Source organism: Equus asinus, chromosome 30 (genome assembly GCF_041296235.1).
Source record: "Equus asinus isolate D_3611 breed Donkey chromosome 30, EquAss-T2T_v2, whole genome shotgun sequence".
Classification (NCBI taxonomy): Eukaryota; Metazoa; Chordata; class Mammalia; order Perissodactyla; family Equidae; genus Equus; species Equus asinus.
In genome coordinates, this window is record NC_091819.1 from 26,346,254 (window position 1) to 26,359,569 (window position 13,316).

General features: G+C 38.9%; 1 protein-coding gene across 9 annotated transcripts in view; it reads right to left on the bottom strand.

Annotated features, from left to right (window-relative positions):
- Positions 1-13,316, bottom strand: part of RGS7 (regulator of G protein signaling 7) — a 501,339-nt gene that overhangs the window by 74,361 nt on the left and 413,662 nt on the right. For all 9 annotated transcript variants that reach the window (XM_044762807.2, XM_044762806.2, XM_070501516.1 and 6 more), the window contains one exon: positions 13,156-13,237. In XM_044762807.2, the coding sequence (XP_044618742.1) occupies positions 13,156-13,237 (82 nt within the window). The remainder of the gene's footprint in view (positions 1-13,155; positions 13,238-13,316) is intronic.

A 13,316-nucleotide genomic window follows, 5' to 3' on the forward strand; every position in this document is an offset into this window, starting at 1 on the left:
TTCTCCCCAAAGCCCCCCGCCGTTACGTAGTTGTATATTCTTTGTTGTGGGTCCACCTAGTTGTGGCATGTGGGATGCTGCCTCAGCATGGTTTGATGAGCAGTGCCATGTCCGTGCCCAGGATTCGAACCAACGAAACACTGGGCTGCCTGCAGCGGAGTGTGCGAACTTAACCACTTGGCCACGGGGCCAGCCCTGTTACATTATTTTTTATCAAGTACTTCTTTTGATTCCTTATTAAAGTTTTCATATCTCTGCTTATATTATACCTCTGTTTTTTTTTTATGTTGTCCACTTTGCCCGTTAGAGCCTTAGCATATTGATCACACTTGTTTCAAATTCCTGGTCTGATAATTTCAACATCTCTGCCATATTTATGTCTGATTGTAATGCTTGATTTGTCTCTTCAAACTGTTTTTTAAAATCTTTTACCATATCTGAAATTTTTGTTGGAAACCTGACAGGATGTACTGGGAGAAAGGAACTGAGGTAAATAGGCATTTTTTGTGTGGTTTTATGTTTATCTGGATAGGGGTTAGACTGTGTTTACTGTTTTCTGTTTCTGTAATTATCAAAGGCTAAAATTTTCTCTAGCATCTTTGTTTTTATCTCCCCAGTTGTCTTTGGGTTTCCCTGAAGAGTCTTGAATAAGGCCTGAAATGCAGTTCTTTCCATTGTAATCCGCTATAGTTATTTAGGAGGCACACTGATGCAGTGGTGAGGTGTAGGGGGAGGGGAGCATCTTATAACCCTACGATTAGGTCTCAGTCTTTTAGTGTGTCTGCATCCCCTGTGCTGTAACCTTGACAAGTTTTTCTCAGTTATTTTATTTTCCCTCTCTTGGGTGAGACAGCAAGTCTAGAGGTATGCTGGAGTTGGGTATTTTCCCTTCCCTTGTATTGGTCAAGCTTGCGTGCAACTGCAACTGGTTTGGCTCTGTTGAAACAGTATCTCTTGAAGGCAAGGCTGGTCATGAAGAAGAGAATGTTCTGGCCTTATTTCAAAATAGTTCCTTTTCCATTTCCCCTGCAAGACGGAGGAGGGGATTTTTCTCAGGTCTTCATTCTGTGACTCTGGTAGAGCTCCTGGAGGTAAAACTCTCAAAAGCGTGGGGCCTCTCCCTGAGACTGGGCTCCCATGAAGTTTTAATTCCCAAGTTTGTGTACACTGAGCCTCCAGCAATTTGTCAGTTACAGTGTAGGTTTTCTTACCCAAGCACTGGTTCCTGGGGAGGTTTCTGCTCCCGGGCTTCTGCTCTGGTAAGTTGTGCTTCCCTGTGTCCGCCTGTCTGTCTCTCCAATTTTGGGGTTTGCCCTGAGACATCAGTCTTTGATGGATCTAAGAACAACTTTTGATTTTCAGGGTTTTTCAGCTTTTTCTTCTTGTGAGAACAGGAGCGGCAGCTTCCAAACTCTTTATATGCTGGACTGGAAGTCTTGATTCACTCTTTAAAACTATTATTGATTTTTCTTACCACATATAAACATTCACTAATTTCTAATTTTAATACAGATGAGCAAAGGGATGATAAAGTTAAGAGAATTTCAATACTCAGAGAAAACTATTGCTAATATTTGTGTATATATACTTTAAGTCCTTTTCCCATGCTTGTCTGTCTGTCTGTCCCTCAGTCTTATTTATCTATCTATCCATCCATCTATCCAAATACCTAGCTACCTATTTACTTCCTCCTTCCGCAACAACCAAAGAACTAACCTTTGGACCTAAGCTGGCAAGATTGTATATACATGTATGGTTATAGTATTACCTTTTAAAAAACCTTTGCAAACTTGATAGGTAAAAATGTAAACATTTTCCATTATATATTTTTATTTCTTTGGCTTTTTCTCATTGATTTATGAGTTCTGTACATATTAAAAGGTTCCTCCTTTGCCATACATAATACCATATAAGAGAATATAATCTACCTTGTTTTTCGATTTTATTTGTGGTCTGCATCACTTGTGAATCTAAACATTAAAGAGATTGAGTTGATGGTTTTGTGCGATAAATAAAAGTCTGAAATAACTTAAGATGAATCATGAACATAACAAGTTAGTGAAAGTGATAAATTGAATATCAAAACTCTGGATGAGATAATGGAGAATTAACAATGTGGAGGGTAATTTAACATCAGTATATAATGAAGTCCCCTGCTTTCACATGATGGAATGCTATGGTGATGAGGATAAACAAATCACAACTACATGAAATAATATAAGAAAATCTCATAAGAAGATGTTGAATGCAAAAGAGTGCATATTGATGATTCCATTTGCATAAAGATTATAAGTAAACTTATCTATAATACAAGAAGTTACCACTGGCAAAGTGCCAGTGCCTGGAATGGTCACTAGTAGGGTTCTGGGATCCTGGTAATGTTCTGCTTTTTTTTTCTTTTAATCTGGATGTTTGTTTTTATCTGGATGCATATGTTCATTGTGAAATGAACTATGGTTGTGTCCAGTTTGTGAAAATTCATTGAGCACTTGAGCCTTATGCAATTTTCTGCATGCTTCTTACATTTTAATAAAAGTTTAAAATATACTTGTGCCTCGACCTCATGCCAGGTGCCCCCACTGCTTCCCCAGCAAAAATGTGCCAAGTTGGTGTCTCTGATAACACATCTGCAGAAATATTTGTATTGGGGTCTTGTGCTTTATAGTTTGTGGTACAAGTAATTTTCCCCTATGGTGCTGTCTCAAAGTATAACCTTAGAGCTCCCACGAGGCCACTGTGGATTTTCAAGGAGAGTGGACAGGTGACTCATCGTATATGGTCAACTCCATCCCAGAGCACACATCTGAATGTGCTCAGAATTACATTGGCCTAGCCTCCTTACATCACAGCTCTTGGATTAACTCTCAAAGTCAGTGTTAATTAACTCAGTGGAGGATTGAATACGTCTATCAAATCATCATGTTGTACACTTTAAATATCTTACAATTTTTGTTGTCAATTATACCTCAATAAAGCTGAAAAATGTAAAAACAAATGAATAAAACAAAACTGAACAAAGACAAAGTCAGTGTCAAGGATATAAGCTGACTCCACAGTGGGGCTGTGGTGGTCCAGTTTGGTTGACTTTCACCTCTTGAACCCAGAAAATAAGCACCTTTCTATTTTGAAGAGCCATCCACTGGACTTGTTTTTTTCCTCCATGATGATTTTATTTCAAGAACCTCATTGATCCTTTCTATTATTGAGTCTTAGTTAGAATTGCTCAGCTCCAACCCAGTAGGTCTTAGCAACTTTGAATCTTACAGAACTTCTTAAACTTCTTATGCAAATCTACCACCTCTTCCCCAGACACCTTTAAACTCAACATTTTAATTGAGTTTTACACCCACACACATACAAACACTTGCTTCACCAGACCACTCCATACTGATTTATTTGAAGAAAAAAAGATGTATAGGGTGTTTAAACAATTTTTCTGGAGTTATGAATTACATGCAAAGAAGAAGAGTGATAAGAGATCTTCCAAAGGGAAAACCCATCCTCATTGATCCCCATACTGTCCTCTGACAAACTGATCCTGCTTCAGGGCTTCCATTGTCATCTTTAACTTAATGATTTCAAAATTAAAAATTCTAGGGTGAGCCCTGGTGGCCTAGTGGTTAAGTTTGGCGCACCCCACTTCAGTGCCCAGGTTCGGTTTCTGGGCATGGACCTACACCACCTGCCTGTCAGTGGCCATGCTGTGGTGGTGGCTCACATACAAAAAAAAAAAAAAAAAAAGAGAAAGATTGGCAGCAGATGTTAACTCAGGGTGAATCTTCCTCAGAGGAAAAAAAAAATTCTATGGCCCCAAAACATCCCTCAAACTTTGGTCTCATATCTACAACTATTGACACAATTTCTATCTGGATGTCATGTTGTCATGCTCAGCATGCCTTAAAACAAACGCACTATTCCAAATCTGCAACTAGCTTGTAGCAAAAATATCTGCAAATTCTATATTTCCAGGACTTTTCTCAGACTCAAAATTTTGCAGTAAGTTGTATCCCACAAAATGCTACACTTAGGATAGGGAATTTAAGACAGGCTCTCTGCTCTTCAAAAGTCCATGGTCTGATAAATATTAAAACAAGGCCTCTGAAGTTAGTGTCAATAAAGCCACTATAAAATGCTAATATATAACTGAAAGTCCTAGCCAGAGCGTCAGGCAGAAAAAAGAAATATAAGGCATCCAAATCAGGAAGGAAGACATAAAATTGTCTCTGTTTGCAGGTGACATAATTTTACTTATAGAAAATCACAAAGACTCCACCAAAAAACTGTTAGATCTAATCAACAAATTCAGTAAAGTTTTAGGATAAAAAATCAGCAGTGTTTCTATACGCTAAGAACAAATTATCTGGAAAAGAAATGAAAACAATTCCATTTACAATAGCATCAAAAACAATAAAATACTCAGGAATAAATTTGATCAAGGAGGTAAATGATATGTACATTGAAAACTATAAGATATTGATGAAAGAAACTGAAGAGGACACAAAAAAATGGAGAGATTATCTCATATTCATGGATTGGAAGAATTAATATTGTTAATGGTACATTCTACCCAAAGCCATCTATAGATTCAATGCAATCCGTATTGAGAGTCCAATGCCATTTTTTACAGAAATAGAAAAAACAATCTTAAAATTTGTATGGAACCACAAAAGACCCCAAATAACCAAAGCAATCTTGAGAAAAATCAAAGTTGGAGGCATAACACTCCTGATTTCATGCTATATTACAAAGCTATAGTAATCCAAACAGTATGGTACCAGAATAAAAACAGACACATAGATCAATGGAACAGAATCAAGAACCTAGAAATAAACCCATGCATAGATGGTCAACTAGTATTTGAAAAGGGAGCCAAGAATACTCAGTGGAGAAAAGACAGTCTTGTCAATAAATGGTGCTGGGATAATGGGATATTCACGTGCAAAAGAATGAAAGTAGACCTCTATCTTTCACAGCTCAAAAAAATTAACTCAAAATGAATTAAAGGCTTCAACGTAAGACCATAAAACTCTTAGAAGAAAACACAGGGAAAAAGCTCCTTGACATTGATTTTGGCAACTAATTTTTGGATATGACACCTAAAGCACAAGCAACAAAAGCAAAAATAAACAAATAGAGCTACATCAAACTAAAAAGCTTCTGCACAGCAAAGGAAGCAATAACAAAATGAAGAGGCAACCTACAGAATGGGAGAAAATATTTGCAATCAGATATCTGAGAAGGGGTTAATATCCAAAATATATAAGGAACTTATACAACTCAATAGAAAAAAACAAGTAATCCAAATAAAAAATGGGCAAAGAACTTGAGTAGACATTTTTCTAAAGAAGATATTCATATGGCCAACAGGTATGTGAAAAGTTGCTCAACATCATTAATCATCAGGGAAATGCAAATCAAAACCAGGATGAGATATCACCCCACACCTGTAAGGGTAGCTATTATCAAAAATGCAAGAGATAACAAATGCTGGTGAGCATGTGTAGAAAAGGGAACCTTTGTACACTGTTTGTGAGAGTGCAAACTGGTATAGCCAGTAGGAAAAACAGTATGGAGGTTTCCCAAGAAATTAAACACAGAACTACCATATGATCCCGCAATTCCACTTCTGGGTATTTATCCAAAGGAAATGAAATCGCTATCTCAAAGAGTGACCTGCCCCCTCATGTTCATTTGCAGCACCATTTACAATAGCCAAGACATGGAAACAACCAAAGAAAATGTATTCAACATATATTGGAATATTTATTCAATATATATTGGAATATTATTCAGCTATAAAAAGAAAGAAATCCTGCCATTTGTGACAACATATATGAAACCTGAAGGCACTATACTAAGTGAAACAAGTCAGACAGAGAAAGGCTAATACTGCATTATTTTACTTATATGTGGAATCTAAAAAAACCAAAATCAGAAACAGAGAACAGATTGGTGGTTGCTAGAGGCAGGGGATGGACAAGGTGGGAAATGGGTGAAGGTGGTCAAAAGGTACGAACTTCCAGTGACAAGATGAATAAGTTCTGGGATGTAGTGTGCAGTATGGTGACTACAGTTAACAGTTTGTTGTTAGTGCAGTTGGGTGGATTCTGACTCCTAGCAACCTTGAGTCCAGCAAAGCAGAATCCTGCCTGGTCTTTTTGTGCCATCCTCTCCCCTTCTGGTGCTCTATCAGACAATGCTCCGCTGCTGTTCACAGGGTTTTCATGGCTAATTTTTTCAGAAGTGGGTGGCCACATCCTCCTTCCTAGTCTGTCTTAGTCTGGAAGCTCCACTGAAACCTGTCCACCATGGGTGACCCTATTGGTATTTGAAATCCTGGTGGCATAGCTTTCAGCATCACAGCAAACATTCCGCCACGACAGTATGACAACTGATAGATGAGTGGTGTGGTTCCCTCTCTGGGAAATGAACCTGGGCCACGGCTGTGAGAGCCATGTGGTTTTTGGATGGAATGCTCTGTATGTATCTTAATCACCAGACCACCAGGGCTGGCTGCATATTTAACAATACTGTATCGTATATTTGAAAGTTGCTAAGACGGTAGATCTTAAAAGTTCTTGTTACAGAAAAAATAGTAACTGTGAAGTGATGGATGTTGACTAAGTGTGGTAATCATTTTGCAATATATACATATATCAAGTCATTGTGTTGTACATCTTAAATTTATACAATGTTATGTCAATTATATCTCAACAACCTGAAAAAATAATTTAAAAATGCTAATATAAATAATAATAAGGCATTCGAGGTGAAGATACAAGTAAATATTAACTACTAAAGTAAATCATAAGTATTTTCTCTATTTTGTGTTTAGGATTTGCTTAATTTGAAATAAGAAAGAATTCAAAGATGATTATTTTTATTTTGAACATTTTAACGAAGTACATTTCCATTTCTCTACTTAAGTATTTTCATTCATGAAGTCTTTGTTGAAATGCCTGGCATGTGTCAACCCTAAACTAACAAAGTTGGGCAGCAAAGAAGTAGATCTAATTCTTGTTGCTTCAGTGCCAGAAGGACCTCTAAAAATTACTAATCTCACCCTCTATCCAATGACCGCCTTTCCTCCACCATGTTTCTGGCTAATGACTTCCAGTCCACACTTGAATTAACCATTTCATCATCTAAGGTTGGCAATGATCTTTGGATAGTTCTGAGTATTAGGTAGTTTTTATATTGAGATCAGACTTTCCGGTCATTTTCACCTTGGTCCTGCAGAATCCAACACGAGGAGGAAGAATGAGCTTCATTGCCACTCTACCTCATAACATTTCCAAAATATGGGGACGTCTCACTGGGTCCTCTCATTCTCAGGGTTACTAATCTCCTTAATAATTTCACAAATTGTTGCTGTTATTGTTGCTTTTTCTGGTGAGGAAGGTTGGCCCAGAGCTAACATCTGTGGCCAATCTTCTTCTTTTTGCTTGAGGAGGATTGTTGCTGAGCTAACATCTGTGCCAGTCTTCCTCTGTTTTATGTGGGATGCCGTCACAGCGTGGCTTGACTGGAGGTGCTAGGTCCACACCTGGGATCCAAACCTGCCAACCCCAGACCTTCAAAGCGGAGGTTGTGAACTTAACCACTACACCACTGGGCTGGTCCCCTGTTGTTCTTATTTTTGACTTTGTCCCTTGACCATTTACCTCTTCACTCAAGTTCAGCCATATTTTTCAAAAGTATGGTTTCTAGAACCGAGCACAAAACTCCAAAATTGAGTCCTTTCAGCACTGTGATGAGAAGAATTTTTATTTCAATTTAACTAGTTGTTAAAATTCTATTAATACCAACTCAGAATGTGTTAGCCATTGAAGGGGCTTCACAAAAATATTTAAACATTAAATACGCAAATCAACCCAAATCCCAAATTACTTTAGACATTTACTACAATCTAGAGTATTTCTCTCACTATCTTCTCAAATAGTTAGTTTTTGGCAATTCTATCTGGAGTCCTTGACACCTAAGGAGTCCTTTTCAATGTCATAAGCTTTTTTTTTTTCTGGAGTAAACATGGACATGCTTAGAGAAGCTAAATTTATTTCATAAAGGTATGAAATGCAATAGGATAATTATACTGTGATAAGTGACTTCATGGTTTTTTAGGAAGTAAAATCATATTCAATATATTTTCTACATCTCTAAATATAAATTCATGTAACATAATATTTTACATTAATTTATTTTAAAGTATACTTTAAAGATTCTGACCTGCTTTTCAAGCTTTCCTTTTCCCCACTACACTTCTAGCTAATGGCTTCCAACCCACTTTTGATTAAATAAATGCCAGAGTCAAACCAGATCAAATCAAAGCAAACCAAACAAAATGCAAGCAGCCGTTCACCTTTCCTCGAATTAATAGAAGCTTTATAAGGATTAACTGTTCTCTGTGATATTTTTTATTGAAAGGTTTAATAATGGGATTGCATAAGTGAAAACAAAATGAAAAAAATTCAACAAATAATACTGTTAGGATAACTCCATTTCTGGCTTTTGAAAACAAAACAAAGATACTTTATATATTGGTGAAGCTAAATTGATCCAGGAAAATATAATTACATAACTCAGAAGTCTTTCAATGAAATTGTGCTATAAATCTGTAAAATCTGAATAGAGAGCTTTGCATTCTAATGGGAATATCCATCTCTAGACTTTTAAAACTTGCAGTGGTTAGTTCATATTTTTATAATTAGTCTTTTTCAAAAGGAAAATAAAAATAAGGGCATTCTTTGTGATCTCTTTCATGTACTAGATATATTTGTATCTTTATAAAAATTTTAGATCATTCATGAAATAAGGTAGTCTATGGGTTGCACAAGATTATTCTATCTAAATACAGGAGATAGTACTTATCGGGGCCACACTGTTGGCCGTGGCCCTTCAGTGTGCGTGCTGGCTAACCATCCTGAGAGGGGCTCTCTACACGGGATTTGGGTTCCCCTAGATCAGGGATGTGTGGCCTACAATGTCTAAAAGATGCCCTGAACTCTGAGCTATGGAAAACAGCAAAAGGAACAAAAAAAGAATATCCAAAAACCGAGAGTAGAATGTTCCTCTAACAAGTTTTCTATCAAGAGGGCTCCGTCACACGTGGAACATTGCTACCTACCTAGTCATCCTTTCTTTGTGCAGGATGGATGCATACAGTGAGGCCCTAACTCTCACTACAGCTGCTTCCTTGCACTGCAGCCTCCTCACTCGCCTTTGTTCCCTTCTTGTGTGAATCAGACTACGGAGTCAGAGATACACTGGTTCTAGGCCTGGCTGTGCCACTACCAGCTGTGTGTACACGGCAAGTCACGTAAGTACCATGAACATCTGTGTTTCTCCCAGAAAACAAATGCGCCGCCTCACCTACCTTGTTGGATTAGTGACTACGTTCAGAAAATGCTTTCACTGGATGTGAGTTTCGGGAATCAAGGACTATATTTTAATCAACATTTTACGCTTGGCCCTAGTACAATATCTGGCACACATTGACACTGATTCAATGGTATTAGTACATGTTCTTGCACGCTGTAGCAAGAGTGACATGTTGAGGCATGCCCTGTTTCATGAGGTTTAGATATAGCTTTTGAAGGAAGCAGTGATTAGTCATTGTATTGGCAGATGGCTCTAGGACAAACAGACTTAAATAAAAATGTTGGGACAAAGGCTACTCCCCAGACAGTTCAAATAATTCCACGAGTGGGTAGGAAATAATTCCTTTGAAGAGGAGAATCAACACCATCAGCCTCATTCCAAGTACACTGGTGGATAAACACCAAGGAAGGTCCCGTTGTGATAATTCTCATATTGTCTAGACCTAGGAGACAGAGTCCGAGCTCCAGAATAAAGGCCTAAATAAAAGGGAAAGTGTAGGGGAAACAAAGAGTTCAAAAATAAAAGAGAGACACCAAGAGACAGATCCTACAGGTTAGCTGCCTCAACATCAGCCACTGTTGTCAGCGATCAGCAGCCGCCATGTGGACCAGTGCTGAGGAAAACGCGCCCACTGCGGAAGGTGAGAAGCAGGCAAGGCCATGACAACAACCTCAGCATTACGTAAAGGTCTGTCCATCTCATGCAAGGTATATGCAAATGAATGATGAGGCCGAAGGGACAGGGAGACTACTGAGGGAGTGGTCTCAGAAATTGTTCTGGTTGGGGCCTTGGAAGTAAAAAGGAAGGCTCTGATTCTCCTTGATTGTATTCTGCCGGATGGGTAGACATTGGTGAAACCGACAATGTGTAGGTGTCACCCTCACATGACCTGTTGTTACGTTGAGTTTTGCCTGTGCTATCCTTTTTCATGTTCCTCTCTACCTCTCTCCACAAAGGAAATCGAACAATTATTGTTTCCAAATGCCCAGAGATATGCCAGCTGTCTTTACACCTATGATCTCATTCAATGTTCACATCAACACTGCCAGCTTGGCATATTTCCACTTTATAAATGGGGCTTCTAAGTCTCAGAAAGGGTAAATAATTGTCCTAGTAGATGATGGACTCTGGTCTGCCAGCCTCCAAAGCCCACGGTCTTCCCACTCTGCCACTCATCTCCCCGTTCCCTTTGGCCCCTGGTCACTGGCCGACATGACTAAAACTGGAAGAGTACATAATGGACAGTCTCCCAGATACTGAAATATCTTCTTGTGAGGTACCATGTGCAATGGGAGCCCCACACATCCCAGATAAACCTCTGGATTGTCAGAGATCTTGTCTGATATTCTCCTATGCTTATTGTTAAGAGTCTAGGTTACTCAGGTGAAAATAATTTGGCGCCCGTATGGAAAACCTGACTTCACTGATTCCGTTCGGAAGACATTTAAACTTTACAAGGTGACACTCCCACAGAGGAGAAAGAGTCTTTCCTCACCACCACAGTCAGAACAGGCTGCAAAGCAGAAGTTCAGCCACAGAAATAGCTATTAAACTTTAAGTATGAGCTACAAGACTTCAGCTCTAAATATATTGATTTAGAGTTCATTACTCTAAATCAGCAGCTGCAGAATTAATTTCTAGGGCTAAGCACAGAAGCGTAGGCATCCTCAGAAACTATGACAACGTTGCTGTTTCTCTATACCACTTTTTTTTAAGGGATAGTTATCTTAGAAAACTTTCCTTGTCATTGCTTAGTTAACACTACAGCCAATGAGTAGAGATAGAGCTTATGTATTTGGCTGAGGAAACAACCATTAAAAGCTCCTGTGGGGGTATCTTGCTGCTTATGTCCCTGCCAGCATCATCTTTATCAATTAACCCTCCCTACGGGCCCAGAACTCTAAACACAAGACAGAAGGCGGCAGATACAGCCTCCAGATGAGTGGCAGCACTTCACACACATCTGAAACCACTTCAACACATTTAAGTTTTTTTAAAAAAGGCCAATGAGACACGAAGTTGTACTGCAAGAAAAAGAAATAGTTGGAGGTAGAGCTGGATGAAGTGAGTGCCATTTGCAGAGGCACACAGATAACCTGAAGCTCTGTTTTTTTTCCTCTAGAGAATAGGCAATGACCAAGTATTGCATAACATGCTCATTTCAAGCAATGTCAAGCCCCTCACAAGCATCCACAAGTTGAATACGGGAGGTGGAGCCAATGGCTCCAGGGTGGTTTCTGCCTCCAGATGTTCCTTGGGATGACTTTCTAGTCGGAAGCCTAGTGAGACGTGCAGCAGGGGGCCCCCCTGAGAATACTCATATGTGCTCCTCACTGTGGGGAGACACAGAAGACCAGAGCCTGACTCACACTAGATAGAGCAAAAAACAACTGAGCACAGGTTCTGCCTCCAGCAGGGCACACAGAGGACAGGGGCCCGGCTGAGTAATTCTCAGGCGATGCAGCTGGGGAGTGTGTTGAGGTGGGATCAGTTTACACACTCTGACAGCATGAGCCTTTGCCATGGAATGGACATGGGCAGTGCAGGGGAGCCACGTGGAGGGAGTCCTTTTGGGTGGCCAAGAGGATGCAGACCATCCAAGCTGAAGGAGGCTGGAGATGGGTCACCAGACGTCCATGGGCATAAAGTGGATAAACATGGGAACATAATGTATTGACCAGCTTTGAGACATTGCTTAACACAAACAAACAAGCAAGCAAGCAAAAATCCTAATTCTTATCCTTGCAATACTTATGCACCTGACCTCATAATCCTTTTTCACCATGAGCAATAAAACTCAAGCTGAATTTTGAGTAGGAAAGCCAGTTAAGACTCAATTCTAATCTTTTGTGAATTCAAAAGAGTGAAAAATTCAATAAAGAATTGAACAATTGCATTGCTATCTGAAACTGAAATATACATATGTAAACGGACCTTTGGAAAACAGATCTATTTTGGTCTGATCCTGAAGGCAATGGAGAGGAAAATTTTAAGGTATTCTCATCAATTTTGATTTGTCTCATGCTGTGAACCTATTTATTCTAATAATAGTTATGTGAATATTATTCCCTAATGCATTGTCTATATTTAAAGAAATACATAGAAGACAAACACAGCATCAAAATAGAAAGAAATAGACGAGATCAGACGTCTTTCCTTATAGATGCTCGTAATCATTGTTTAATTTCTTACCCAAACTTTTCTGGTATTAACCAAGGACATTCGTTATTTGTTACTGTGAGTCACATGATTTAACATTACGATGTAAGAAAACCAGCTAAGTCATTGTATGAGGATCCAATGACCAGTCACATCTTTAAAAGTATGAGCTGATTTGAATCTGAACCATCTAAAATGTTTGTCTGTGAAAGCTGACATCCAAAGCAGGTTATTAATAGGTTTTAAAAAAAATTAGGGGAAGAGCAACATTTTGACTCCCACTTTTACTATAAATCTGGAAAAAGGTAAATAGTAAGCCATGCAAAACTGCTTTGTCACCATCTTCTTTCTTCCAAGGGTAAAAAAGCATCAAGCACCTCAAATGCTGAGAGTGAGCAAGCAAGTGATGTCATGGTGGAAAAATGCATAGTTTTTTAAATTAAATGTTACATTATGGAACTCTAGTCATCTTACACAAAGGGGCAATCTTTTCTTAACTAATTCACCAAGACTTTGGGAAAAGCGATGGGGTTCCCACGTTCTTCCCTCACTTTCTAGGGCGTCCCTCACCTTCCAAAGGCTGAGGTTATGAACTGGAGACAACGCTGGTTTGCTTACCACAGGTCTGTGCACGTCCCAGAATGCTCTCTCTTGGCTATCGAGGATCTTCCTTTCGATTTTGTCTCTCTTCTTGTCCACTCTGTCAACATTGTAACAATAAATAATAAGTAGCGCCTCTTACTATATAAGTACTAATTGTAGTCTCTGGACAAAAGGCC